This window comes from Nicotiana tabacum, chromosome 4, assembly GCF_000715075.1.
Source record: "Nicotiana tabacum cultivar K326 chromosome 4, ASM71507v2, whole genome shotgun sequence".
NCBI lineage: Eukaryota > Viridiplantae > Streptophyta > Magnoliopsida > Solanales > Solanaceae > Nicotiana > Nicotiana tabacum.
Genome location: NC_134083.1, coordinates 171,760 through 196,855, shown reverse-complemented (window position 1 = coordinate 196,855; position 25,096 = coordinate 171,760). Strand labels below are relative to the sequence as shown.

General features: G+C 36.4%; 1 protein-coding gene across 1 annotated transcript; it reads right to left on the bottom strand.

Annotated features, from left to right (window-relative positions):
• Positions 1 to 5,638: 5,638 nt before the first annotated feature.
• LOC107786520 (polyphenol oxidase E, chloroplastic) lies at positions 5,639 to 9,121 on the bottom strand. Its single transcript, XM_016608009.2, has 3 exons — positions 8,476 to 9,121; positions 8,275 to 8,396; positions 5,639 to 6,809 (listed from the first exon to the last, which is right to left on the bottom strand). Exons 1-3 carry the CDS (start codon positions 9,078 to 9,080, stop codon positions 5,791 to 5,793), a joined length of 1,746 nt encoding a protein of 581 aa, XP_016463495.1. The 5' UTR covers positions 9,081 to 9,121; the 3' UTR covers positions 5,639 to 5,790.
• Positions 9,122 to 25,096: the final 15,975 nt, after the last annotated feature.

Genomic DNA, 25,096 nt, shown 5'->3' with positions numbered 1-25,096 from the left:
GCTCGTCTTAGCTTAGGAGAAATATTTATCAAGCAATATTATGGTCATCTCCTCCAAGGTTCTAATCGATCCATTATGCAAGATTCAAAGCCACTCCTTCACATCATATTTAAGTAAAAAGGGGAATGCCTGTAAGTACACTGTATCTTGTAACACCCCATTGTATTGAAAGGTGTTCATAATCTCCTCGAAGTCCATTAGATGTGTGTTTGGATTTTCATTCATCTTTCCTATGAAGACACAACAATTTGGAATGGTTTGAAGCAACCATTTCTTCCACACAAAATTGTTTGCTGCAATTGAGGTGGTCTAACGCTTGTTAATCCTTGATTGTAGACCGATCTAAGCATAATCACCAAGTGGTCTCCCAGGCATGCGAGCTATATTTCCAAACTGGTCAGCAGCCAATGGTTGATGTTGATTAATTCTGTGACCCCTCTCTTCTTCATAGACATTCTCTGCAACTCTAAGACCTTCTTCCTCAGCATCCCGTGCAGCTTTTTATCGTTTTTGGGCTGCCTCTCATGCAGCCAAATCTACATTATCATCACCGTTTCCAGCCATAGTTTCTTGGGTTGAGGGTTACCCAACCTTTTCTAACTTCTCTGTGAGATCTCTTTCCTTCATCACTTGTCGTAGTTTTGTTTCTAACAATGGCTCGTATGGTAGCACTTCTTTCGTAGAAACTATTGTCATGCACTAATCTTAACCTGTAACCTGAACACAACCAACGAACACCAACCATAAAAAGGGAAATAAAATAAAAAGAAACATTTCCTGAATTAGCACTACAAACTATTTCAAACAGTATTGATAGCCAATCCCCGACAATGGCGCCAAAATTTGACGAGCGCAAAGAACGCACTTAAATTATGTCCGTTAATCAAAGATAGTATAATATAATATCGTATCCACATAGATTTGATTTTAACAGTATTCTTGTAATTTCTAGCTTGATTGCTATCTAAGAGAATCAACAATTGAGATTTATATGATTAATAACTAAAATTATATAAGAATCTAAAGTTATTGACTAGTGACTATCAAGACAAAGGATAAGCAAATAAGGTTATCAGTGGGAGAAGATATGGTTTTGATAGGATAGGTGCAAGATAATTATTCGGGATCTAACTCTAGATATTTCACTTCCAATATTCAAGTGAGTCTCTCAAATTCACTCAATTATTAGTTCAAACGTGCAGCAAAAACTCCTCTCTCAATTAAGTCTTAACCTCACGAGATGAATCAAATTAAGTATGTGAAGATATGCAAGAATGCGTAGTGGATCGGTCTCTAGGAAAACCTCATTCGATTATTCTTCTAACTAGGTTTAGTTAGTGATTTAACTAGCCTCTTTCGATTACTTACAATAATCTATGAACTCAACCAACAATATAATGCAAAGATATCACAAGTAATGCCTCTCTTGATTACATTAACTAGTGAATATAGATGCAAAAATTAAATCTTCCAAAACGATTCAATACATAAAAATAGAGTTATAATCCACAAACAATCATCAATACACCAAATCCATCAAACCCTAGAGGGAACTACCATCAAGCAATCAAACTACACTTTTTAAAGACACGACCTTTTTAAACAACTCTCCTAACTCATCACACAAAGAATATTTAAAACAAATTAAGCACAATACCGTACCATCCTCATGTCGAGATTTGACTCAAAAGCATCACATATTTTTCACAACCCACTCACTTACTGTAACACAAAGGTCCACGAAATTACCTTTCCTTTGTGAATGAAGTGCCCTCACACAACAATAGAGACTAGTTCCACACACAATAAAATTAAGAACAATTCTGAACTCAAGATAGAAAGAATTCACTCACTCTGAGAAACAACATTCATATGCCACAAAAGACGTACCATAGGCTTGCCCGTAGTGTACTACTATACCAATTGAGCTCATTCAATCAAGGATCAAGTAGGACATTATTTATTTCAATGTAGGTTGCGGGATGGGTAGGATACATTTGGATATAAGAGTGACTACACCTCCCTAAGCACTTTAATACATACAGTTAACCGTGCAAAACCCCCCACACTTATGTCAACCATAACTCGAGCTTCACATCAATATACATCAACACCCAACTTCATTAAGCACAAATACATCAAAAATTACCACTATCAAGGAAAATATTTAACAACAATAGAACTATTTTTCTTTTTTCCTTTTCTTTTTCAATTCAAGTGGTTCTTAATTTTTTAAAACAATGCACCTTTCTCCATTTTTCAATTGTTCAACTCAAAAGCTAAACCACCACCCCCACACTTTAACTTTTACAAAGTTCATACAATATTCAAACGCTCACGAGAGGTAAAAGGTTCAAATAGATAGTCAATTCAAATAAATGGGTAAGGCTTGTAATGTGGTTGTAAACGAAACAAGATTATAGGCTCAAAGGGGTTTACTAAGGTACATAAATATTAGGTAGGTAAAAGCGTATAACTGGCTCAACAAAGAAATGCCTATATCGCTTCCAAGACTGAATAAGACTACCATTTCTCTTTGCAAACATATGAGAAAAGTTCTAGATATCAGATGCAATGCACAAAATAACACAAACTCTCACACACACATGGCATATAACTCACTAAGAATTGGACTATCAAGACACTATAGTCAAAGGAGTTAAGCTATGTTAAGATCATACAATAAAAGATACTTATACAAGAGTAAATAACTGAGCCTAAGCGTCACAACTAAAGCACTTAGTATTCTCAAGGTATAATAAAGTCAAGAGATATTGCCTTCGTTTCAAATCACAGTACAAGATTTCCTACTTCTAGAAAAAAAATAAAACTAATTGCACCTGGTTCAAATAAAACATTTGGAAAAGAATCGCGGTAAAAAGAAAACCCAAGGGGGGCTTGTTATATTGCCTAACAAAAGAATTTTTTTTGTCTTTTTCATTCGACTTTAATAGCTCAAGAAATCTATCGATGATATCCATCATCCGAAAAAATCTAAACTTTTTCTATCTATAACTTCTACAACTAAGAAAAATAAAACTAATATACATACATACAAATATCCTCCACCCCACACTTTAAGTTGCGATGCCGTCATGGCACACAATTAAAAAGCATAAGGTATAGGAAACAACTTCCTCTCGGCCTTATTTGGGTACACCCCACACATATCTTTCTCGCTCACTACAGCCTTCTCTTTTGAGCCCTTTACTTTCTACTCGACACTCGCAACAGGTTTGTCCTTTGTGGCCCCTTTGCTACATCCGTCTTAAAAGTCACAATCTCCTCACCCACTCTAAGCATTAGTTTTCACTTGTGTATATCTAATATAGCTCTACCTGTCACTAAAAATGGTCTTTCTAGGATGAGGGGGACCTCCTTGTTTCCTCCATATTTCCCACTATAAAATCAATAGGAAATACAAACTTATCCACCCAAGCTAACACATCTTCCACTATCCCCTCGGGTATTGTAGTCATTTGGTCTGCCAGCTGCAAAGATATGGGTACAAACCTTATCTATCCAATCTTCTTCTCCAGTTTCCTGTAGATAGATAGAGGCATTAAATTATTTGAGGCACCAGAATCACTTAAGGATTTATCAAAATTAATAGTTCCTAAAGAGTAAGGTATAGTAAAACTCCCTAGATCTCCACACTTTTGTGGGAGTTTATTATGCAATATCGCGCTGCAATGCTTTATAAGCTTGACCACTGAGGTCGCCTCTATTTTCCCCTTATTTGTAATGATCTCTTTCAAGAATTTGGTATAAGCAGGCATCTATGTCCATCCTAGACAACAAAGCATGGTGGCCACGTTTGCAAAGGTTTATCATTCCCCCGCGGAAGATTTTGGCGGAATAAAGATTCATCACATGAGCTAAGGTTAGCTCCTCCCCAATTTCTTGGCACAAGCGTCGGAGGCAGGCGATCGTCCTCCACATTGAACGACTTACCTATGCCAAACATACCTGGTAGCGAAGGAAAAACTCCGCAATCACGGAATCAAGCTCTCCTCTCAAAGAAAATGCACCCAAAGTAAAGGGATACGTGAAAAGTATGTAAAACCTTCCTTGGGAAGGGTCACTCGCTCTGATAGATTAGGAGCAATGATTTCCAACTCATTGCAGTGCCAGTCCTCCTTCACAACAAGGATACTAGAAAGACGAATGGAAGAAGAGTACCTACTAACAGCCTATGTACGAGGGTTAGCAGTAGGGAATTTCTCTTCAAAATCCTTTGCAGTATTAAGCCTCCTTGGGATAATGGAATCCATTGTTGGAGGAACGGAGTCCTTGATTTTGTTCTTATTCATTGAAGAACCACTACGTTTAGAAGAAGAAGCCATTGGAAAAGAAGAAGGTAAAGAATTTTTGTTTAAAGAAAATTAGGAAAATGATGGAAAACAAGGATGCAAATCAGAAACTCAAGCAATTGTGAAGCGTAAAGGAAAAGAAAGTTGCGTATAAGTAAAATTTTGCCGGCTAAATTCATGGCCACGATTACCTCGATAACCAGCTAAAGTTGTGCTGAATCATGGGATGACGCGTGTTCGGGACATTAAATGCGGAGAGACGTGCATCTAATCAACTGTCATAGACCTTCAGAGGGAATTATAGTAATTGCCGCCAAAAAGGAGTTTCTACCAACTTTCCGGTAACACAAAGTTATGTCACCGGAAAGCAGGGGGACTATCTTTAAAGGGTAAAATATGATATAACGCGTGGCTGACTAAAGGAGGACACGTGGAACCCAAGATGGAATGGCTAAGGACCGAACGTAGCCACTACGTTTGTCACTGGAACAGATAATGTTCATAAAAGTATATTAAAGGTTCTGCGCCCGGTAGCAATTACTAAGGAATATTTTACAACATTAAGAGCGACGGTTCGTTACAAAGAATTTGGCATTTACGCTCAACGTTACATCTACATCAATGACCCTCATAATTGACATTGAAGGAAGGCACGACCCTAGGACCTTCTTCCCTAGACATAACTATAAATAGTGAGCTCAGTTATCATTGTAAATGACACGAAATTTCTGGCAAGAACATATATTATATTCTATACAAAACTTTATATAATTTCACTCTCTGGCTTTTTGATCCCATCATTGCTGTGTTCGGAAACCGTGTTCATGAAATCACTATCTTCGCTATTTCATCTACATTCCAAATCTAAGTATTGCGTATTTCTTTGATTATTATATTATTTCAGGATCATATAAATTCAACTGTACCGTTTTACGGGTAAACAATATATTATATAATGTAAAAATATTTTTACAATTAGATTATTTGCAAAGTAATTACAAGTAAATCTTTATAATAAATATAAACAGTAATATAATAAAAATACAAACAGTAATATAATAAAATGGTAAGTAACCTATTATGAAAGTTTAAGCTGCACTAATGGTATAAAAGATTGAGAAATGTTTTTTCATGAAAAAAGTAGTCTCCAAAGTTCTTTGCAAGTAAAGAAAAATATATATGTACAAAAAAGACTGCCTTAAAAAGATACTATTTGACGCTTATTATTGACTGTTGAGTACACTTTTTACCGGAATTTATGATGAATCCTTTTATCAAGATTATTTTATACTTCAAACATCAAGATAAAAGTGTTTAGAGAAGCCTTTTCATAAAACAAAAGCATTTATTCATTAAAGTCTTCATCATTACACGATAATCAAAAGGGATTAACCTTCTGATACTAGAAAACATGCTATTTGTTTTTCAAACCTTAATTAGTAGACATGAAATACAAAACATAGTATTTCTCAATGGCTTAACAAGGGACCAGCTGGATCTCAACAGCTTCAATGGAAACATTATCCCCTCCAATTTTAGGAACCAGAGTCACCACAACAAGATCATCACCTTCAAGTTTTAAATCCTCCAATAATTCATTAATAGCCAGGCTAAATTCAGGAAATTTTTCTTTTTTGGGATCATCATGAATATGTGGTAAATTTGCAAAACTCCCAACAAATTCTGTCCTGTCCACCTCATTTGCAATCACATCATTATCCTCATTGAGGAAAACATCAAACCTTACAAACTTTCTCACATCCAATTCCACATTCTTGAAAGTCAATAGTTCCTCTTCATCTTCCTTCTCTTTTTTAGTTCTTAATTTTTTAGGTCTAGCCACTGAAAATGTTACAATCTTGTCCAATTTCTTTATAGGGAATACTTGACTAGCTGGTGGAACTGAATTTGGATCAATCTTGACATTTTTTGTGTTCTTTCTTAGTAGTGGCTTGAAATTCTTCCAAGGTGTATCCATTGGTTGAAATGTATATCCCAATTTCTTTTCATCCAAGCAATCTTGAACCCTAACACGAAAAGGCTTTGCCTTTTCATCGTAGAAAAAGAACTCAGTGTCCAAATAATCTGGGTCACTAATATCCTTACGTTTTCGTCCCAGTGTTTTCCATATTGTCCACATTCGATCAACATTGGCGTGAAGTGAAAAAAATGCAGGATCTTTGCCTGACGAATAAAAATTTCCCATGTCTTCTTGATTTGGTTGTCTTGGATCACCAACCCATCTATGTATAGAATTATGTGGCACATTTTCTATAGTACCCATCCCTGGACTAGGTTTACTTCCAAGTCTATAAGGTTTGCCAAAGAAGAGCAAAGGGCAAGGGGCATTAGTGATCATTTGACGATACATTATAGCGAGATTATTAACCATTTTTTGTAGATCATTTGCTACCACATCTTCTCCAGCATAACCAAGATCCATAATAAACCCATTCCTATGCTTTTGGTTTCGCCTTTCGTTATATATACTTGTACCTATAATTAGGAAAATTAGAATAAAATGGTTAATATCGAAATAATCAGGAAGCTAGTAATTGTAGGAAGGCTTCAAGGCATGAAAATAACTTTTTTTAAAGATAAATTGGTCGTGTACTGATTAGGAAAATACAAACAAGTACTTCTGGATATAACAAAGCCATATATGTGTATTTGGAATTACTTTATTTACTTAAGACTCCGCCATTCTGAATAGACATTTTATTCCACAAACAAACATATCTGTTTAAATCATAAATTGACCATTCTGAATAGACATGTATTCCACAAAATTACCTCTAAGTTCTAATTTATGTGACATACTTTTATAATTAGTCCGTTAAAAAATATTATATTTTTATATTTAAAAATAATTTAACTTTAAACTTTTTATTTTACCTTTAATAATGAGATGTTTTATTATTCACACAAATGTTTTGAACTTTTTATGACCATAAGCTTCAAAATATTTTACAAGTCACACAAATATTAAGACATATTAAAACACCACAAATTTTAAAAGTTTTTTTCTCTTAAATTTCGTGGTAGTCAAATTTTCTAAAGCATTTTTAAAAACTTAAAAGGGCTTCTCGTCATGGATGTGGGATATATTCGACTTGTCAACACAAATATTGCAAACTACAACCAGAGGCGGATCTACTGTTTTCGACTAAACTAATACTTTTGACGTGAAATATAAATTTATGATTAAAAATTTAATAAAATTATACTCCCTCCGTTTCAATTTATGTGAACCTATTTGACTGGGTACGGAGTTTAAGAAAAGAGAGAAGACTTTTGAACTTGTGGTGTAAAATGAGGCATATATATTTTGAGTGGCTATAAATCATTGCATAAAGGTAAATGGTTTCCAAATAGGTAAAGGGGTCATTCTTTTTGGCACGGACTAAAAAGAAAATAGGTTCACATAAATTGAAACGGGGAGTAATAAATAATAGATATGGAATTACTTTATTTACTTAAGACTAGGTCATTCTGAATAGACTTTTTATTCCACAAACAAATATATCTGTTTTAACCATAAACAAATCATTCTGAATAGACACTTTATTCCACAAAATTACCCTCTTAATTCTAATTTACGTGACACACTTTCATAAGTAGTCTGTTAAAAAAAGTTCACATTTTTATATTTTTTACCTTTAATAATGAGATGATTTATTATTCACGCAAATGTTTTGAACTTGTTAAGACCATAAGATTCAAAATATTTTACAATCGCACAAATATTATAATATGTTAAAACACCACAAATTTTAAAAGTTTTTTTCTCTTAAATTTGGTGACAGTCAAATTTTCTAAAGCTTTTTTAAAAACTTAAAAGGGCTTCTAGCCATATATTCCACTTGTCGTCACAAATATTATAAACTACAACCAGGGGCGGATTCGGTGTAATGTTAGCGAGTTCAACTGAATCTAGTACTTTTGACGTGGAATATAATACCTTCGACATCAAACATGTCAGGCAAATGCATGCCTTTAGGATGGTCCCAATTCCAATATGGCAAAGCAAATGTAGGGTCACCAATTAGGGAAGCCAAGATTCTCTCATGGAAGTATAAGTACCTATAACAACAAATTTTGTAACAAGAGAATAGCATAACAAATTATAGAATATAAATACTTAATTAAAGCACGTACATACCATCTATGAAAAGGGAAGAAAAGCCACGAGAAGTGAACTTGTAACTCTTTGCCTCCAACTTTATAAGCACCATTGCAATAAGCACAATGGATATTGGCTTGTTGCATGAAACTACGAGGATCGTCTGTCGGCAACGCCTTCATACGCGAATAAGCTTCGTTATACTTAGCTATGTATTCGTCATCTACAGTTTGAGCTGCAGGACGAACGCGAAATCCGGATACAAGAGGAAGGTCATAGCAAGGAACGTCTTTCTTATCCGGGATAGGAGGACAACAAGTGTAGCACACAGGTATTTTAGGCACGCCATCATCAATAAAGGCAGTGCTACATTGTGTAATAGTAGGGGATGGGATGGGACTTGCTAAAGCATCATATGGTAAAAGATGGGCAGCACCATAAATTCCTCCTAAACCAAGAAGAAGATTTCTCCTTTCAACTTTTTCTTGAGAATTATTTGCCTCATTGTTTTGGTTGCATGATACTTTGAACTTATTGTTTGGTTTTTTGTGTGGGAAAACATGTGAGGGTTTTGTAAAGGAAGGAAAACAAGATAAGTTGGTTGTGATAGCCCATGGAGCTTGAAGAACAAATGAAGAAGCCATAACTTGATGAGTGTATTATGATTTCTTTGATAAAAGGGTTCCACCTATATATAATGATAAGTTGAAGTAATAAACGCCGTTAGTGTAAAGAATTCTTTACACTACTAAGTAATTATCTTAATTAAGGATGTCTACAAGTAAGCCTTTTTAAGATGTAGAATATGTAATCTTGAAAACAAAATAATTTACACAGTTAACGATAACCTAATAATATAAAAATTACTTACACGGACTAAGCATATTGCTTAAACTCTATAATGTTTTCCAATGAGACGAATTAGTGCGTGAAAGTAAAGATACTCACCAACCCCATTACAAGTTGCGAAAATAATGTAGGTCTGGTACATACAGGCTAAAAACGTTTTAGTCATTAGCCATATGGAACACTATATTTGGTAGCCTCAATAATTATTACATTTAATATTTAGAGTAACCGATTATTGTATGTCAATTTATTTAATGGTGTAAATATAAATACTTGAAAGCACTGTTAGTTAACAACATTTAAACACGCTATTAATTGCACTTTGTTCTGTTATTTATTAAGAATTTGTAATCCACTTTACTTATTATGAATTTCTTATCCACTTTATTTATTATGAATTTAACAATCTCTACTTTTTTTGGAACGACGACCATGATTCTTTTATGTTTACACTCTTAATTTCGACCCGTCATCTACAATTTGCAGAATATACTATTCCTTTTGCTCCAATTTATATGGCACATTTTAGACTTCGAGGTCAAAAAAATTTTCTTTGACCGTGATTATTTCACATGCCATTTAGATATTTTGAATTATTAATTATTGTGAAGATACTTCTTATGTACTTTCTAAATATATAAATTATATTCAAAAAATTTAAAGATTCTATGTCAAATTCATGGTCAAAATTAAGAAGTTTGACTCTCGAAATCTGAGTTCTGCCACATAAATTGGGACAGAGGGAGTGGATATTTTTGTAACGATCTATTCTCCAATCACGTATTTTTGACAACAAAATGATCCGTCTCTAAATTATAAAAACAATTAAACAAAAAAAATTAATTTTATCCTTTACGAGATACTTTTATAGTCACGCAAATATTATGACATGTTTAAAATTATAAATTACAACAACAAAAAGTTAATCACGCAAATATTATGGCTTAATTAGAACTACAAATTAAATTTTTTCTTATTTCTTTCTTAAACTTATTTGTTCAGTCAAATAAGTAGTTCACACAAATAAAACTGATGGGGTAACTATTTATTGATAAGTAAGATTCATGCATGTATCAATAATATATGAGAGGCTAAATAGGAAAAGTAGAAGCAAATTAGGTTCTCTAAACTTAATAATATCACGAAAGCTGGATTTGATGGGACTTCATACTCAGGATTTGAATCCGAAATATCTTATTAAAGATATAAAAATACTTAACACTCCATCGTAACTCTTGTTGGTCACAATTTACATATTTAATTTATCAAAATATACTTAATTCTGATCATCAAATGTTTAGGAATTCCTCCCTTTTGAACTGTACATAGAAGAAATTCGAATCTTTAATTTGCTTATACTTACAGACAGGTGTATATGTTTTAGACCTGAAAAAAATGTTATGTTATAGATTAGTTGTTATCCAATAATTTAATCTCAAAATTTAAATTATTATAGCATACACATGTCTTACTTTTATATGAACACTTTAAAATAGCAACATTTTAGTTCAAAAAGGCTTAGTGGGTAAGAAAATAATGGTTTTTTTGTGAACACTTTAAGAAGAATATGTAAAACAAATAGCACAAGTGGAATAGTGAAAACAAAGGTAAAATAGTGCATAAGACTTCCCTAATTAATGTTGGCATATAGCCGGTCACATTCGGTGTTTAATTTTTTTAGTCTGTATACATAGATTATACATTGATTAAACACAGCTATATATATATATTATACATGAACTATATATATATATATATATATATATATATATATATATATATATATATTCACATACTATTTTTAATTTAAGAGATTAGGTGGGTGGCTATACTTTAAGAGATTAGGTTTGCCGGGGCTTTTCGAATCCATGCATTTTTCGAAAGACATATGAATGAAAGAATTTATTTTTCTATTTTCGATGGAAAGAAAACATTGACACCATTTTGGGTGAAAATATTTTCTGATCTTGTAAATAATTAAATATATTTACCCGTTTCAAGATTTATACTTTCTCCTAATTTATCTCTAACATATAGTCAGATGCTCTCATCTTGCTCTTTTTTTTTTAAAGGATTTACTAAGATTATTCCCCTAATTGAGTCTATTATTGTGCAAAAATCCATGTTAAGATGTTAAACTTGATAACATCATATTAGTTGGATAGCGGATTTTCTTTCTAGCCATTATTTCCTCTCTTCGTTCATTATTATTTCTCCCCTTATTTATCTCTCTTTCTCGTTTTTGTTTTTTAAAAAAATCAAATGTAGAGACTAGAGGGCAAGGTTAATTTTTCAAAACTAAATGGGGACCAATTAGTCAATTATCTTATCGTCCATTGTTTTTTGGGCTTTAGTGGTGGCGAAACCAGTTATTTAATTGTGAATTTTCACATTTTTTCAATTTTCCAAAACTAAATAGGGACCAATTATTCAATTATCTAATCGTCCTTTTTTTGGGCTTTAGTGGTGGCGAAACCAGTTTTCTAATTGTGATTTTTCACATTTTGCTTTGTCATTTTTTCGTCCCTATACAATATTTGAAATTTATTTATCAATATTATTCTAATTTTGTATATTACCCGCCCTAAATAAGAATTACTTATAAATTATATATATTCCACCTTAAAATGCTCACAATCCATTATTAGTGCTTCCAATCAAGTTATTTAATTATACCATTTTCCTTTTTTCTCTCCTCTCTCCCCTCTTTTTTTCTACATCCAACTTATATTTAAAAAAACTGAATCTTATCCCGGAACTAAAAAGGGAAGAAAAAAGTGAAGAGTAAGTATGATAGAGAAATGTATGTCGTCTCTATTGCTCTGCCATTTGTATTAATTTAAGTTTAGTTTTAGTTATGATAACTTTTAGTATAACAAGAATAATATACGTACCAATTAAAAACAACAAATGATCTCCCAATCATTGACAATGTTATCGAGCCAAATATTATAAGATATCCACCTGGGGAAAATTCAAGAAAACAAATCAATAATCTTGCTAGTTGTGGGTGAGCTCGTATACTTTGAAGCCTAATTCATGTGTAGTAAATAGAAAATCATATTACTGTGATGATCTAGTATGATATCTTTAATTTTATACATTCATTTATGTATTCTGAGACCTCGAATAGCACCTTTCAGTATTTCTCGACTTGCGTGCGCAGTCCGTAAATTTTTCCGAAAAGTTTTAATGTGAAATATTGATTAAAATATGAAATGGAGCTTCAAAACTCATTTGAGTTGACTTCGGCCAACGTTTGGAGCAAACGGACCCGGATCACTATTTTAATATTCCGGTGGGTCCGTATCGTGATTTGGGACTTGGGCGTATTTCCGGAATCGAATTCAGAGGTCCCTAACTTGAATTATCACCATTTAACGGAAACTAGAAACCTAAAGGCTAAAGACTTCTAAAGTTTAACTGTGAATTTGACTTTATCGATATCAGACTCGGATTGAGATTCCGAGAGTTGGAATAGCTCCGTTATGTCATTTATGACTTGTGCGCCAAATTTGAAATCATTCCGGATTCATTTAACACGTTTCATCGCGGGTTTTGTAATGAAAAGCTTGAAACTCATAAATCTGAATCGAGGTGTGAATTACAATTTCGATGTTATTTGACGTGATTTGAGACTCCGAGTAAGTCCGTATTATATTACAGGACTTGTTGGAATATTCAGACGAGGTCCCAAGAGGCTCGGGTGAGTTTCAGATTTGTTTCAGACCATTTTGGTAAAGATTTGCATGTATGGTTCTGGTGTTTCGCATCAGCGACTTTTGGAGCGCAGGTGAAGCCCCGCTTCTGTGACCTGAGCACTAGAATGATGGCATGCTTCTGCAGAGTAATGTTGCGCAGATGCGCAATCGCTTCTGCGAAGGGAGGACCGCTTCTGTGATGTCGCAGGTGCGACACTCCTTACGCAGGTGCAGCTACTGGCCTGGCAGCCTGGCATCGCAAATGCAAGCTTTGTCTCGCAAATGCGAGTCCACATATGCGGAACTTGTGTCCGCAGATGCGAAAATGCTGGAAAGAATACATAAAATTGGGTGTTAGCCATATTTGCTCATTTTTGAGTTTTGAGTCTCGGATTTGGGCGATTCCAAAGGGGGTTTTCACGACTTTGACTTGGTTAAGTGTTCTGTATCAGAAAGTGATTATATTTCATAAATCCATGTTTATATTCATCATTTATTTCGGATTTAGACGGAAGAAATTAAAAAATTTTGTAAAACTTTCGATAAACGAAATTTTACGATTTGAAAGAAAACCTGATGTCGGAATTCGATAATTTTAGTATGGTTGAACTCGTATCGAAACAAGTGTCCGGATTCCGTGATATTTTGTCTGGTTTCGAAAAGTTGACCCCACATTGACTTTTGGTTGACTATTCCGAAAATGACTTAAATTAAGTCTCTTTCGAATTATGAATAATTTCTAAAGCTCCAATTGAATTGTTGGCCAATAATTTGATAGGTTTGATTGGTTCTGAGACTAATTCTAAGGGAAAAGATGTGGTTGCGTGATCACTTGAAATTGCAAAACGAGGTAAGTGTCATGGTTAAACTTGACTTGAGGGAATAGAACCCTTGAATTATTTGTTGCGTGAATTTCATGTGTAACGATGTATAGGCGAGGTGACGAGTGTCTATACGTTGTCAAATTGATTGTTTGCATATTTATCTGAAAATCATAAATAATTTTAAATCATGAATTTATTATTATATTGATTATTTCTCTCATATTCCTTGTCCAATATTATGTCTTGGATTCATGCTATAATTACTGCATGCTTATTTGACTTATGTGTCTTCATTGCTACTTGACATTTAGCGTATTAAATATTAAATTGCCTATTTTCTCCGTAATTTTCCACAATTAATTGCTACTTATCATTACTTATTTCCTAAATAAATCATAATCATTGTATGCCTTGTTGCATAATAATTTCTTATTAAATATGGTATTTATTGGAGCATTTTTACATTTAAGAGTTGTTAAATTATATTGTTGGAGCGGGTTGCAACGAATTTATTTTAAGTTTATATTATTGGAGCGGGTTCCACGCCGCAACTAAATTTAATTAAAAGTTTATATTGTAGGAGTGGGTTGCACGCCGCAACGAAATTAAATTGAAAGATTATATTGTTGAATCGGGTTGCTCGCCGCAACGGATTTTATTCTAAGTTTATATTGTTGGAGCGGGTTTCACGTCGTAACGAGGATTAATTGAAAGTTTATGACTGCTGAATAGACGTTAATTATTGATATGATTTAGCGGTCTTACCTCTTTTCCTATAATTATTATTATTTCGTACAGGTTAATATAAGCTACCTGCTTTAGCCTCGTCGCTACTTCATCGAGGTTAGGCTCGTACTTACAAAGTACACGTGGTCGGTTGTACTCATACTACACTCTGCACTTCTTATGCAGATACTGGAGTTGGTCCCAATGGCGTACTGTAGAATTGCTCGGATTCAACTATCAGAGGAGACTTGAGGTATGGCTACACAACGTTTGCAGCTCTGAAGTCCCCTTCTACTTTGTCTTAGCTGTGTACTATCTTTCGAACAACTTTATTTTTATTCAGACCTTTGTTTGTATTATTCTAGAAGCTCGTGCACTTCTGACTCCAGTTCTGGGATGGTATTTAGACATCGTTATTATTTTGGTTTGTTTATTTAAACTCAGATATTATTCCAGTTGTTGGTTTCATTACTATTTAATTAAGATGAATTGTTAGCAATGGTTAAATTATTCTAACGTTGGCTAGCCTAGCAAGTGAAATATTAGGCGCCATTACGGTCCCGAAGGTGGGAATTTCGGGTCGTGACAAGTTGGTATCAGAGCACTAGGTTACTTAGGTCACATGAGTCACGAGAAAGCTTTGTAGAGTCTGAAGGATCGGTACGGGGATGTCTGTACTTATCTCTCATAGGCTATGGAGTTTAGGAACTATTTCACTTTTTTCTTCTCTATCATGCCATTTTATTCTATCATTGACTATTGACCTCTTCCATTCTTGTTCGTCCGCACCGAGAACACGCACTACACCTATAGTCTAACAGGAGTCGGAGCCCCCAGTGGCAGCTGTGACTAGGGGCAGAGGCCGAGGCTGAGGTCGCACCAGAGGATTTGGAAGCGGAGGGGTTCCAGCTTAGTCAGTACATGTTGGACCACTTCAGGTCCCGGAAGGATTCATAGATACTCGAGTACTTCAGGACGTTCTAGTCCATTTGGTGAGCCTAATGGAGGGGGTGGCCTAGAATGGTATATTTCCTGTGGCACCAGCTGTCTCAGAGGCTGGGGAGGAGCATAAAATCCCACTACTCTCGCTCCAGAGCAGATAGCTCCCTAGTAGCAGGCTCCAGCAGTCCCGCCAGTTGGGGTAGTTCAGCCAGTTATTGCGGCACAAGCCGGTGATAGGCCTGCCATGTCTTCTGAGGCCTTATTGAGATTGGACAAGTTTACTAAGATCTTTCCAGTTCATTTTAGTAGTACACCTACTGAGGACCCACATGATTAGATTGACCACTTCCATGAAGTGCTACGGAACATGGGAATAGTTGAAAGCAGCGGGGTCGATTTTGCTGTGTTTCAGATGACTGGTTCTGCCAAGAGGTGGTGGAGAGATTATGTATTTACTAGACTAGCTAAATCGCCTGTACTTACCTGGGAGCAGTTATCACAAATGTTTCTGGAGAAGTTTGTTCCTATTACATTGAGAGAGGAATACTACAGGCAGTTTGAGCGTCTCTAGTAGGGGTAATATGATTGTTACCCAGTATGAGACTCAATTTGTGGACTTAGCACGTCATGCCATCGTCTTGCTTCCTACTAAAAAGAGAGAGTGAGGAGCTTCATTCATGGACTCACTTATACTATCAGGCTTCAGATGGCCAAGGAGACAGGGAGTGATATTTCGTTCCAAACAACGGTGAATATTGCTAGGCGAATCGAGTTAGTTCGTGCTCAGGAGAGAGGGCTAGTGTCACATAAGAGGCCTCATCAATCCGGTAATTCTAGAGGCGCCTCATCTGGAGGAATGGGTACTTATGGTAGGAGTCATCCTCCTATGCCATTTTATTCAGCACTTCAGACATCTTATGGTGCTTCAGGGAGTCACGGTCCTATTATGCCTTACTCTTGACAACCAGCATTTAGTGCACATTCAGCTCCTATTAGTACACCACCACTCCAAAGACACTATAGCGGTTATCTGGCCCGTTCGGGTCAGCTTCAGTTTCAATAACCACAACAACATAATGGGTGTTATGAGTGTGGGAACATTGGTCACATCAGAAGATATTCCCTAGGTTGTCGAGCAACATATCTCATCAGGATTCTCGTGCCATCATACCGACACTGGTTGCTCCAGCGCCCGCCCAGCCAACTAGGGGCAGGGGTTAGACAGTTAGATGTAGAGGTCAGGTATTAGAGGTGGAGGCCATCTAGTTAGGGGCTGTCCTAGAGATACAGTTCCGAGTAGTGGGGCCCAACCCCGATTTTATGCTTTTCGAGCTAAGCATGATGTCGAGTCATCCGATGTCGTGATCACAGGTATTCTTTCAGTTTGCCATAGATATGCTTTAGTTCTATTTTATCCAGGATCTACTTATTCCTATGTGTCCTCCTACTCTGCTTAATATTTGGTTGTGCCTCGTGATTCTTTGAGTGCTTCTGTGCACGTGTCCACGCCGATAAGTGATTTTATCGCTGTAGATCATACCTATCGGTCGTGTGTGGTTACTATTGAGAGTCTTGAGACTAGCGTGGATCTTCTACTTCTTGATATAGTTGATTTTGATGTTATCTTGGGAATGGATTGGCTGTCACCTTATCATGCTGTATTGGACTATCACGCCCAAAACGGTGACCTTAGTCATGCCGGGGTAACCTCAAATAGAGCGGAAAATGACTTTTGGCCATTCCACCAGCAAGGTTATCTCTTACGTGAAAGCTCGGCGTATGGTCGAGAAGGGGTGTCTAGCTTATTTGGCTTATATTCACGATCCCAGTGCGGATGTTCCTTCTATGAATTCAGTCCCAGTTGTCCGTGAGTTTCCAAACATATTTCCAGCAGATTTTCCGGGGATGCCACCTGACAGAGATATTGACTTCTGTATTGATTTGGCTATGGGCACCCAACCCATTTCTATTCCACCATACCGTAAGGCCCCACCGGAACTAAAGGAATTGAAGGAACATCTACAAGACTTGCTTGACCAGGGATTCATTAGACCTAGCTTCTCGCCCTGGGGTGCACCAGTGTTATCTGTAAAGAAGAAAGATGGTTCAATGCAGATGTGTATAGATTATCGGCAGCTGAACAAGGCTATTATCAAGAACAAGTATCTGTTGCTAATAACTGATGACTTATTCGATCATCTTTAGGGTGCCAAGGTGTTTTCAAAGGTCGATTTGAGGTCTGGTTACCATAAGTTGAAGATTAGGGCATCCGATGTTCCTAAGACAACTTTTCGAACTCGATATGGGCATTACGAATTCTGAGTGATGTCATTTGGGAAAACAAATGCCCCAGCAGCATTTATGGATTTGATGAATCGGGTATTCAAGCCCTATTTGGATTCTTTTATGGTTGTATTAATTGATGATATCTTGATTTATTCCAGCAGTCGAGAGAAGCATGAGCAACATCTTTGGCTTGTGCTTTAGACTTTGAAAAATAATCGGTTATATGCCAAATTTTCAAATGTGAATTTTGGTTAGACTCAGTTGCCTTTTGGGGCATGTTGTATCGGCAGAAGGCATAAAAGTGGATCCTAAGAATATTGAGGCAGTTCAAAATTATCCTAGACCTACTTCAGCTACAGAGATCCGGAGTTTCCTGGGTGTGGCAATTTATTATCGCTTGATTATGGAGGGGTTTTCATCTATAGCATGTCCATTGACCTAATTGACCTAGAAGGGTGTCCCATTCATATGGTCAGACGAGTGAGAGTTGAGGTTTCAGAAGCTCAAGACTGCTTTTGACTACGACGCCAGTATTGGTATTGCCCACAGGTTTAGGATCTTATATGGTATATTGTGATGCATCTCGCATTAGGCTTGGTGCAGTATTAATGCAAGATGGCAGAGTGATTGTATATGCATCATGACAGTTGAAGGTTCATAAAAAGAATTACCCTGTTCATGACTTAGAATTGGCAGCCATTGTTCATGCGCTGATGATTTGGAGGCACTACCTTTACGGTGTCTCGTGTGAGGTATTCACTGATCATCGTAGTCTACAGTATCTTTTCAAACAAAAAGATCTCAATTTGAGGCAAAGAAGATGGTTGGAGCTGTTGAAAGACTATAATATCATCATTTTGTATCACCTTGTAAAGGCCAATGTGGCGGCTGATACTTTGAGTAGAAAGGCTGTGAGTATGGGTAGCCTTGCATATATTCCGGTTGGTGAGAGGCTGTTAGTTACAGATTTTGAGACTTTGGCCAATCAGTTCGTGAGGTTAGATGTTTCAAATTCTAGTAGGATCCTAGCTTGCACAGTCGCTCGGTCTTCCTTGTATGAGCGTATCGGAGGGTGACAGTATGATGATCCTCATTTGCTTGTCCTTAAGGATACAGTGCGACACGGTGGTGAAGCAGGTTGCTATGGGAGACGATGGAGTTTTGTGTATGCAGGGTCGTATATGTGTTCCTAATGTGGACGGGCTTCGTGAATTAATTCTTGAGGAGGCCCACTTTTCAGGTATTCTATTCATCCGGGTGCCGCCAAAATGTATCAAGATTTGCGGCAACATTATTGATGGAGGAGAATGAAGAAGAATATCATTGCATATGTAGCTCGGTGTATAAATTGTCAGTAAGTAAAGTACGAGCATGAGAGACCTGGTGGTTTATTTCAGAAGTTACAAATTCCCGAGTGGAAGTGGGAGCGTATCACTATGGATTTTGTTGTTGGGCTCCCACGGACTCAGAGAAAGTTCGATACAGTATGGGTCATTGTGGACAAGTTGACCAAGTCAGCACACTTCATTCCAGTGGCAGTTACCTATTCTTCAGAGCGGTTAGCTGAGATTTATATCTGCGAGATTATCCTCCTTCAAGGTATACCCGTGTCTATTATTTCAGATAGAGGTACGCAGTTCACCTCGCAGTTTTGGAGGGCTGTATAGTGTGAGTTAGGCACGCAGGTAGAGTTGAGTACAATATTTCATCCACAGACAGACGGACAGTCAGAGCACACTATTAAGATATTGGAAGATATGCTTCGCGCTTGTGTTATATACTTTGGAGGTTCTTGGGATCAGTTCTTGCCACTTGCGGAGTTTGCCTATAATAAAAGCTACCAGTTGAGCATTCAGATGGCTCCCTATGAAGCATTATACGGGAGGCGATGTCGTTCTCAGTTGGCTGGTTTGAACCGGGTGAGACTCGGTTTTTGGGTACTAATTTGGTATAGGATGCCTTGGATAAGGTCAAGATTATTCAGGATCGACTTTGCACAGCTCAGTCTAGGCAAAAGAGTTATACCGACCGTAAAGTTCGTGACGTTGCATTCATGGCAGGAGAAAGATTATTGCTCTGGGTTTCACCTATGAAAGGTGTAATGATATTCGTAAAGAAGGGCAAGTTGAGCCCTAGGTATATCGGACTCTTTGAAATTCATGAAAGGGTTGGTGAAGTATCCTACAGGCTTGCACTACCACCTATATTATCAACAGTTCATCCGATGTTCCATATGTCTATGCTCCGAAAATATCATGGTGATCCGTACCATGTGTAAGATTTCAGCTCAGTCCAATTGGACAAAGATTTGACTTATGAGGAGGATCCGATAGCTATTCTAGCCCGACAGGTCTGATAGTTGAGGTCTAAGAGTTATCTTTCAGTTCGGGTGCAATGGAGAGGTCAGTCTATTGAGGCAGCTAGCTGAGAGTCCGAGTCGGATATGCGGAGTAGATATTCACACCATTTCACCAGCTCAAGTAATTTTCTAATTCTGTTCGAGGACGAACGTGTATTTTAGAAGTGAAAAATGTGATGATCCAATATGTCATCTTTAATTTTAAACATTCATTTCTATATTTTGACACCTTGAATAACACCTTTCAGCATTCTTCGACTTGTGTGCGCAGTCCGTAAATTTTTTCGGAAAGTTTTTATGTGAAAAATTAATTAAAATGTGAAATGGAGCTTCAAAACTCATTTGAGTTGACTTCCATCAACGTTTCGAGAAAACGGGCTCGGATCAGTATTTTAACAGTTCATGTGGGTCCATATTGTGATTTGGGACTTGAACGTATGCCCGAAATCTAATTCGGAGGTCCCTAGCTTGAATTATCGCCATTTAACGGAAACTAGAAACCTAAAGGCTAAAGACTTCCAAAGTTTGATCGTGAATGTGAATTTATCGATACCGGACTATGATTGAGATTCTAAGAGTTGGAATAGCTCTGTTTTGTCATTTATGACTTGTGCGCTAAATTTTAAATCATACCGGATTCATTTAATACATTTCGGTGCGGGTTTTGATAAACTGAAAAGTTTCAAACTCATAAGTCTGAATCGAGGTGTGAATTATAATTTCGATATTATTTGACATGATTTGAGACCCCGAGTAAGTCCGTATTATGTTACGGGACTTGTTGGAATATTCGGACGAGGTCCCGAGAGGTTCGGGTGAGTTTCGGACGTGTTTCAGACCATTTTGGTAAAGATTTGCACGTCTGGTTTTCGTGTTTCGCACCTGCGACTTTTGGAGCGCAAGTACGCCGCTTCTGCGTGGAATTCGTCGCTTTTGCAACCTGAGCTGGAATGATGCTCCGCTTCTACGGAGTAATGTTGCACAGATGCATAATCGCTTCTACGAAGGGAGGACCTCTTCTATGGTAGCAGACCGTTTCTGTGGTTAGCTCGTCGCTTCTGCGATGCCGCAGGTACGACACTCCTTACGCAGGTGCGGCTACTGCCCTGGCAGCCTGGCATCGGAAATGCGAGCTTTGTCTCGCAAATGCGAGTCCGCAGATGCGAAAATGATGGACATAATACATAAAATCAGGTGTTAGCCATTTTTGCTCATTTTTGAGTTTTGAGTCTCGGATTTGGGCGATTCCAACAGGGTTTTTCACGGCTTCAACTTAGGTAAGTGTTCTATATCCGGAAGGGTTTTTCACGAAAATTTAAGATTTGAAGACAATCCGATGTCGGAATTCGATAATTTTAGTATGGTAGAACTTGTATCGAAACGGGTGTCCAGATTCCGTAATGTTTCGTCGGGTTCCAAAAAGTGGGCCCACATTGACTTTTTGTTGACCTTTCTAAAAATGACTTAAATTACGTCTCTTTCGAATTATGAATAATTTCTAAAGCTCCAATTGAATTGTTAGCCAATAATTTGATAGGTTTGATTGTTCTGAGACTAATTCGAAAGGAAAAGTTGTGGTCGAGTGATCACTTGAAATTGCAAAATGAGGTAAGTGTCGTGGTTAACCTTGACTTGAGGGAATATAACCCTTGAATTATTTGTTGCATGAATTTCATGTGTAACAACGTATAGGCGAGGTGACGAGTATCTATACGTCGTCAAATTGATTGTTTGCTATTTATCTGAAAATCATAAATAATTTTAAATCATGAATTAATTATTATATTAATTATTTCTCTCATATTCCTTGTCCAATATTATGTCTTGAATTCACGCTATAATTTCTACATGCTTTTTTGACTTATGTATCTTAATTACTACTTGATATTTAGCGTATTAATTATTAAATTGCCTATTTTCTCCCTAATTTCCACAATTAATTGCTACGTGTCATTAATTGTTTCCTAAATAAATCAAAATCATTGCATTCTTTGTTGCCTAATAATATCTTATTGAATATGGTATTTATTGGAGCATTTTTACATTTAAGAGTTGTTAAATTATATTGTTGGAGCGGGTTGCAACGGATTTATTTTAAGTTTATATTGTTGGAGCGGGTTGTACGTCGCAATAAAATTTAATTAAAAGCTTATATTGTAGGAGTGGGTTGCACGCCGCAATGGAATTAAATTGAAAGATTACATTGTTGGATCGGGTTGCATGCCACAACGGATTTTATTCTAAGTTTATATTGTTGGAGCGGGTTGCACGCCGTAACGAAAATTAATTGAAGGTTTATGACTGTTGAATTGACTTCAATTATTGATATGATTTAGCGGTCTTACTCCTTTTTCTGTTATTATTATTATTATTATTATTATTATTATTATTATTATTATTATTATTATTATTATTATTATTATTATTATTATTAATGTAAGCGACCTACCTTAGGTCACCACGTATCGACACACTAGAGAAAAAGATCATCTGATCAATGAGCAAGAACCAAAGACTAAAATATTTGGACAACCAATAGAAGGTAATGTCTCCAAAAGCAGGCAACGAAAAACCTACATCAAATGTTGCAGCTGAATAAAATTTAGTATCTCCTCAAACTTCAGAGAAGATAAAAGCAACAAAGAAAAGAACAATATATGGTACATCAACATACAAATTAAAAATAAATTTCATACAAATTTAATGCAAATTTGAATATCTACAACAACATACATAGTAAAAACATATTTCATACACCTAATTATATATTATACCACTTATCTACAACTTTCGTACATTATTTGTAGTGATCCAACCGGTAATTTTGACTTTTAGAACCCCGTTTCCCTAAATAAAACTTCATGTATGTGCTTTTATTAATTTATGACTTGCGGGGATGGTTGGTTCGGGATTTGGAAGTGTTCGGGTTGAAATCAGAACACTTGGTTCCTTAAGTTGGCCTTAAAATATTAAATTTGACTTCGGTCAATATTTTGGAAAAACGACCCCTGAATTGGGATTTGACGGTTCCAATAGTTTCGTATGATGATTTTGGACTTGGGCGTATGTTCGAATCGGGTTTTGGATAATCCGGGAGCGTTTCAGCGCTTAATAGTGAAAATCAACTATTTGAAGGTTTAATGTTCTTTAAATTTGATTTGGAGTAGGTTTTGGAATAATTGAGGTCCGTTTGGAATTCCGAGCCTGAGACTAGCTCCGTATGGTGATTTAAGACATGCACGCAAAATTTGGTGTCATTCCGAGTAGTTTAAGTATGTTTCAGCGCGTTCGGAGTAAGTTTGAAGAATTTGAAAATTCTAAGTTGAATCTATTTGGTTTGAGGTATGATTCTTAGTTTTGATGTTGTTTTACACATTCCGAGGGTTCAAGCGAATCTGTTTGATAATTTCAAACTTGTTGGTACGTTTGGGCGGGGCCTCAGGTGTTAACCGGAGGCTCGAATTGATTTTGGACCTTGGAGCATCAGCTGAAGCTTCCAGATTCTGCTGCAACCGTACCTGCGCTTGGCCAGTCGCAGGTGCGAGCTCGCAGGTGTGTGAATAGCACCGCAGATGCGGACTAGGCACAAATGCGCATATACAAGCCGTAGAAGCGCATCGCCGGTGCGATTTACAAGCCGCAGAAGCGGACGGGGCCGGCTTAGGGTAAAGCCGCAGCTGTGATGCATTTTACGCAGATGCAGAGCTGTAGAAGCGGCTTGCCAGTCGCAGATGCAAAAATGTTCTTGGCAGAATTGTTTAAAAATCGGGGCTCAGCCATTTTTGAGCCCATTTTCTCCATTCTTGAACGATTTTGGAGCTTTTTGAGAGAGGATTTCAACTAGCAATTTGGAGGTAAGTTAATTTTACACACTTTGAGTTCAATACATAGATTATGTATAGATTATAACTTGTAAATCTTGGAAATCAAAGGTTTAGATGAAAAACCTAGGTTTTGACAAAAATGAGATTTTAACCACGCAAATGGTTATGGAATTGGATGAAAATTGTATATTTGAGTTCTTGAGATTATGGGTAATGTTTTCCTCCAAACATTTCCAAAATCCGGGGTTGTGGGACTGAGGTGAATTTTAGGAATTTACCATTTTTGGATAGGCTAATTTATTTATTAGTCTAATTTCGAATTATTGAGCATGTATTAATTATTTTATATTACTTTTGGATAGTTTCGGATTTTTTGGCACTGAATTGAGATTTTTTGCGACATTGTGATAGAGAAGTGAGCTTTGAGACAAGGTAAGTCTCTTGTCTAACTTTGTAAGAGGGAATTTCCCCCACATATGATTCATATTAATAATTGCTGCTAATTGTGGGGGCCACGTACGCACGAGGTGACGAGAGTCTGTGCGTAGTTACTAATTATGTTAATGTCCGGGTAGTTTAGGATTTAAATCATAAATTACTTGCGATAATTGCTCCTTTTATTTAATTAAATTACTGGAATTATGTTGTAAATTGTTTGAGAAAATAGTAAAAAATCGAAACTACATATACTCGGAGTTCTGTGTAAATTATTGAATTGTTAATAGAGATTGAACACCCTACGTGTTAATATTAATAACTTCTCATTCCGGAGGTTCATAAGAAATTATCCTCCTATCTTGTAGAGCGGGACGAACGCCTTGGCAGTATAGATGCATCTATAAATATCGCCGCACGTCCCTCGATAGTGTATACGACACTCTGGATCGGGTCGTACGACCTCAGCAGAAATCGTACCTAATAATAATAATTATACGATACCTTGATATTTTAATTGGTGCTTGTGAAATTATTTGATAAATTGGAAATTATTGAAATGTAAGGAATTAATTATTTCTGCTTATTAATAAAATTATTGTTGGTCACCTAAAAATCATGTTTAGTTAATTATATTATATTATGAAATTATTGTCCTTTAGTGAGTGTCAAAGTCGACCTCTCGTCATTACTTCTTCGAGATTAGGCTTGATA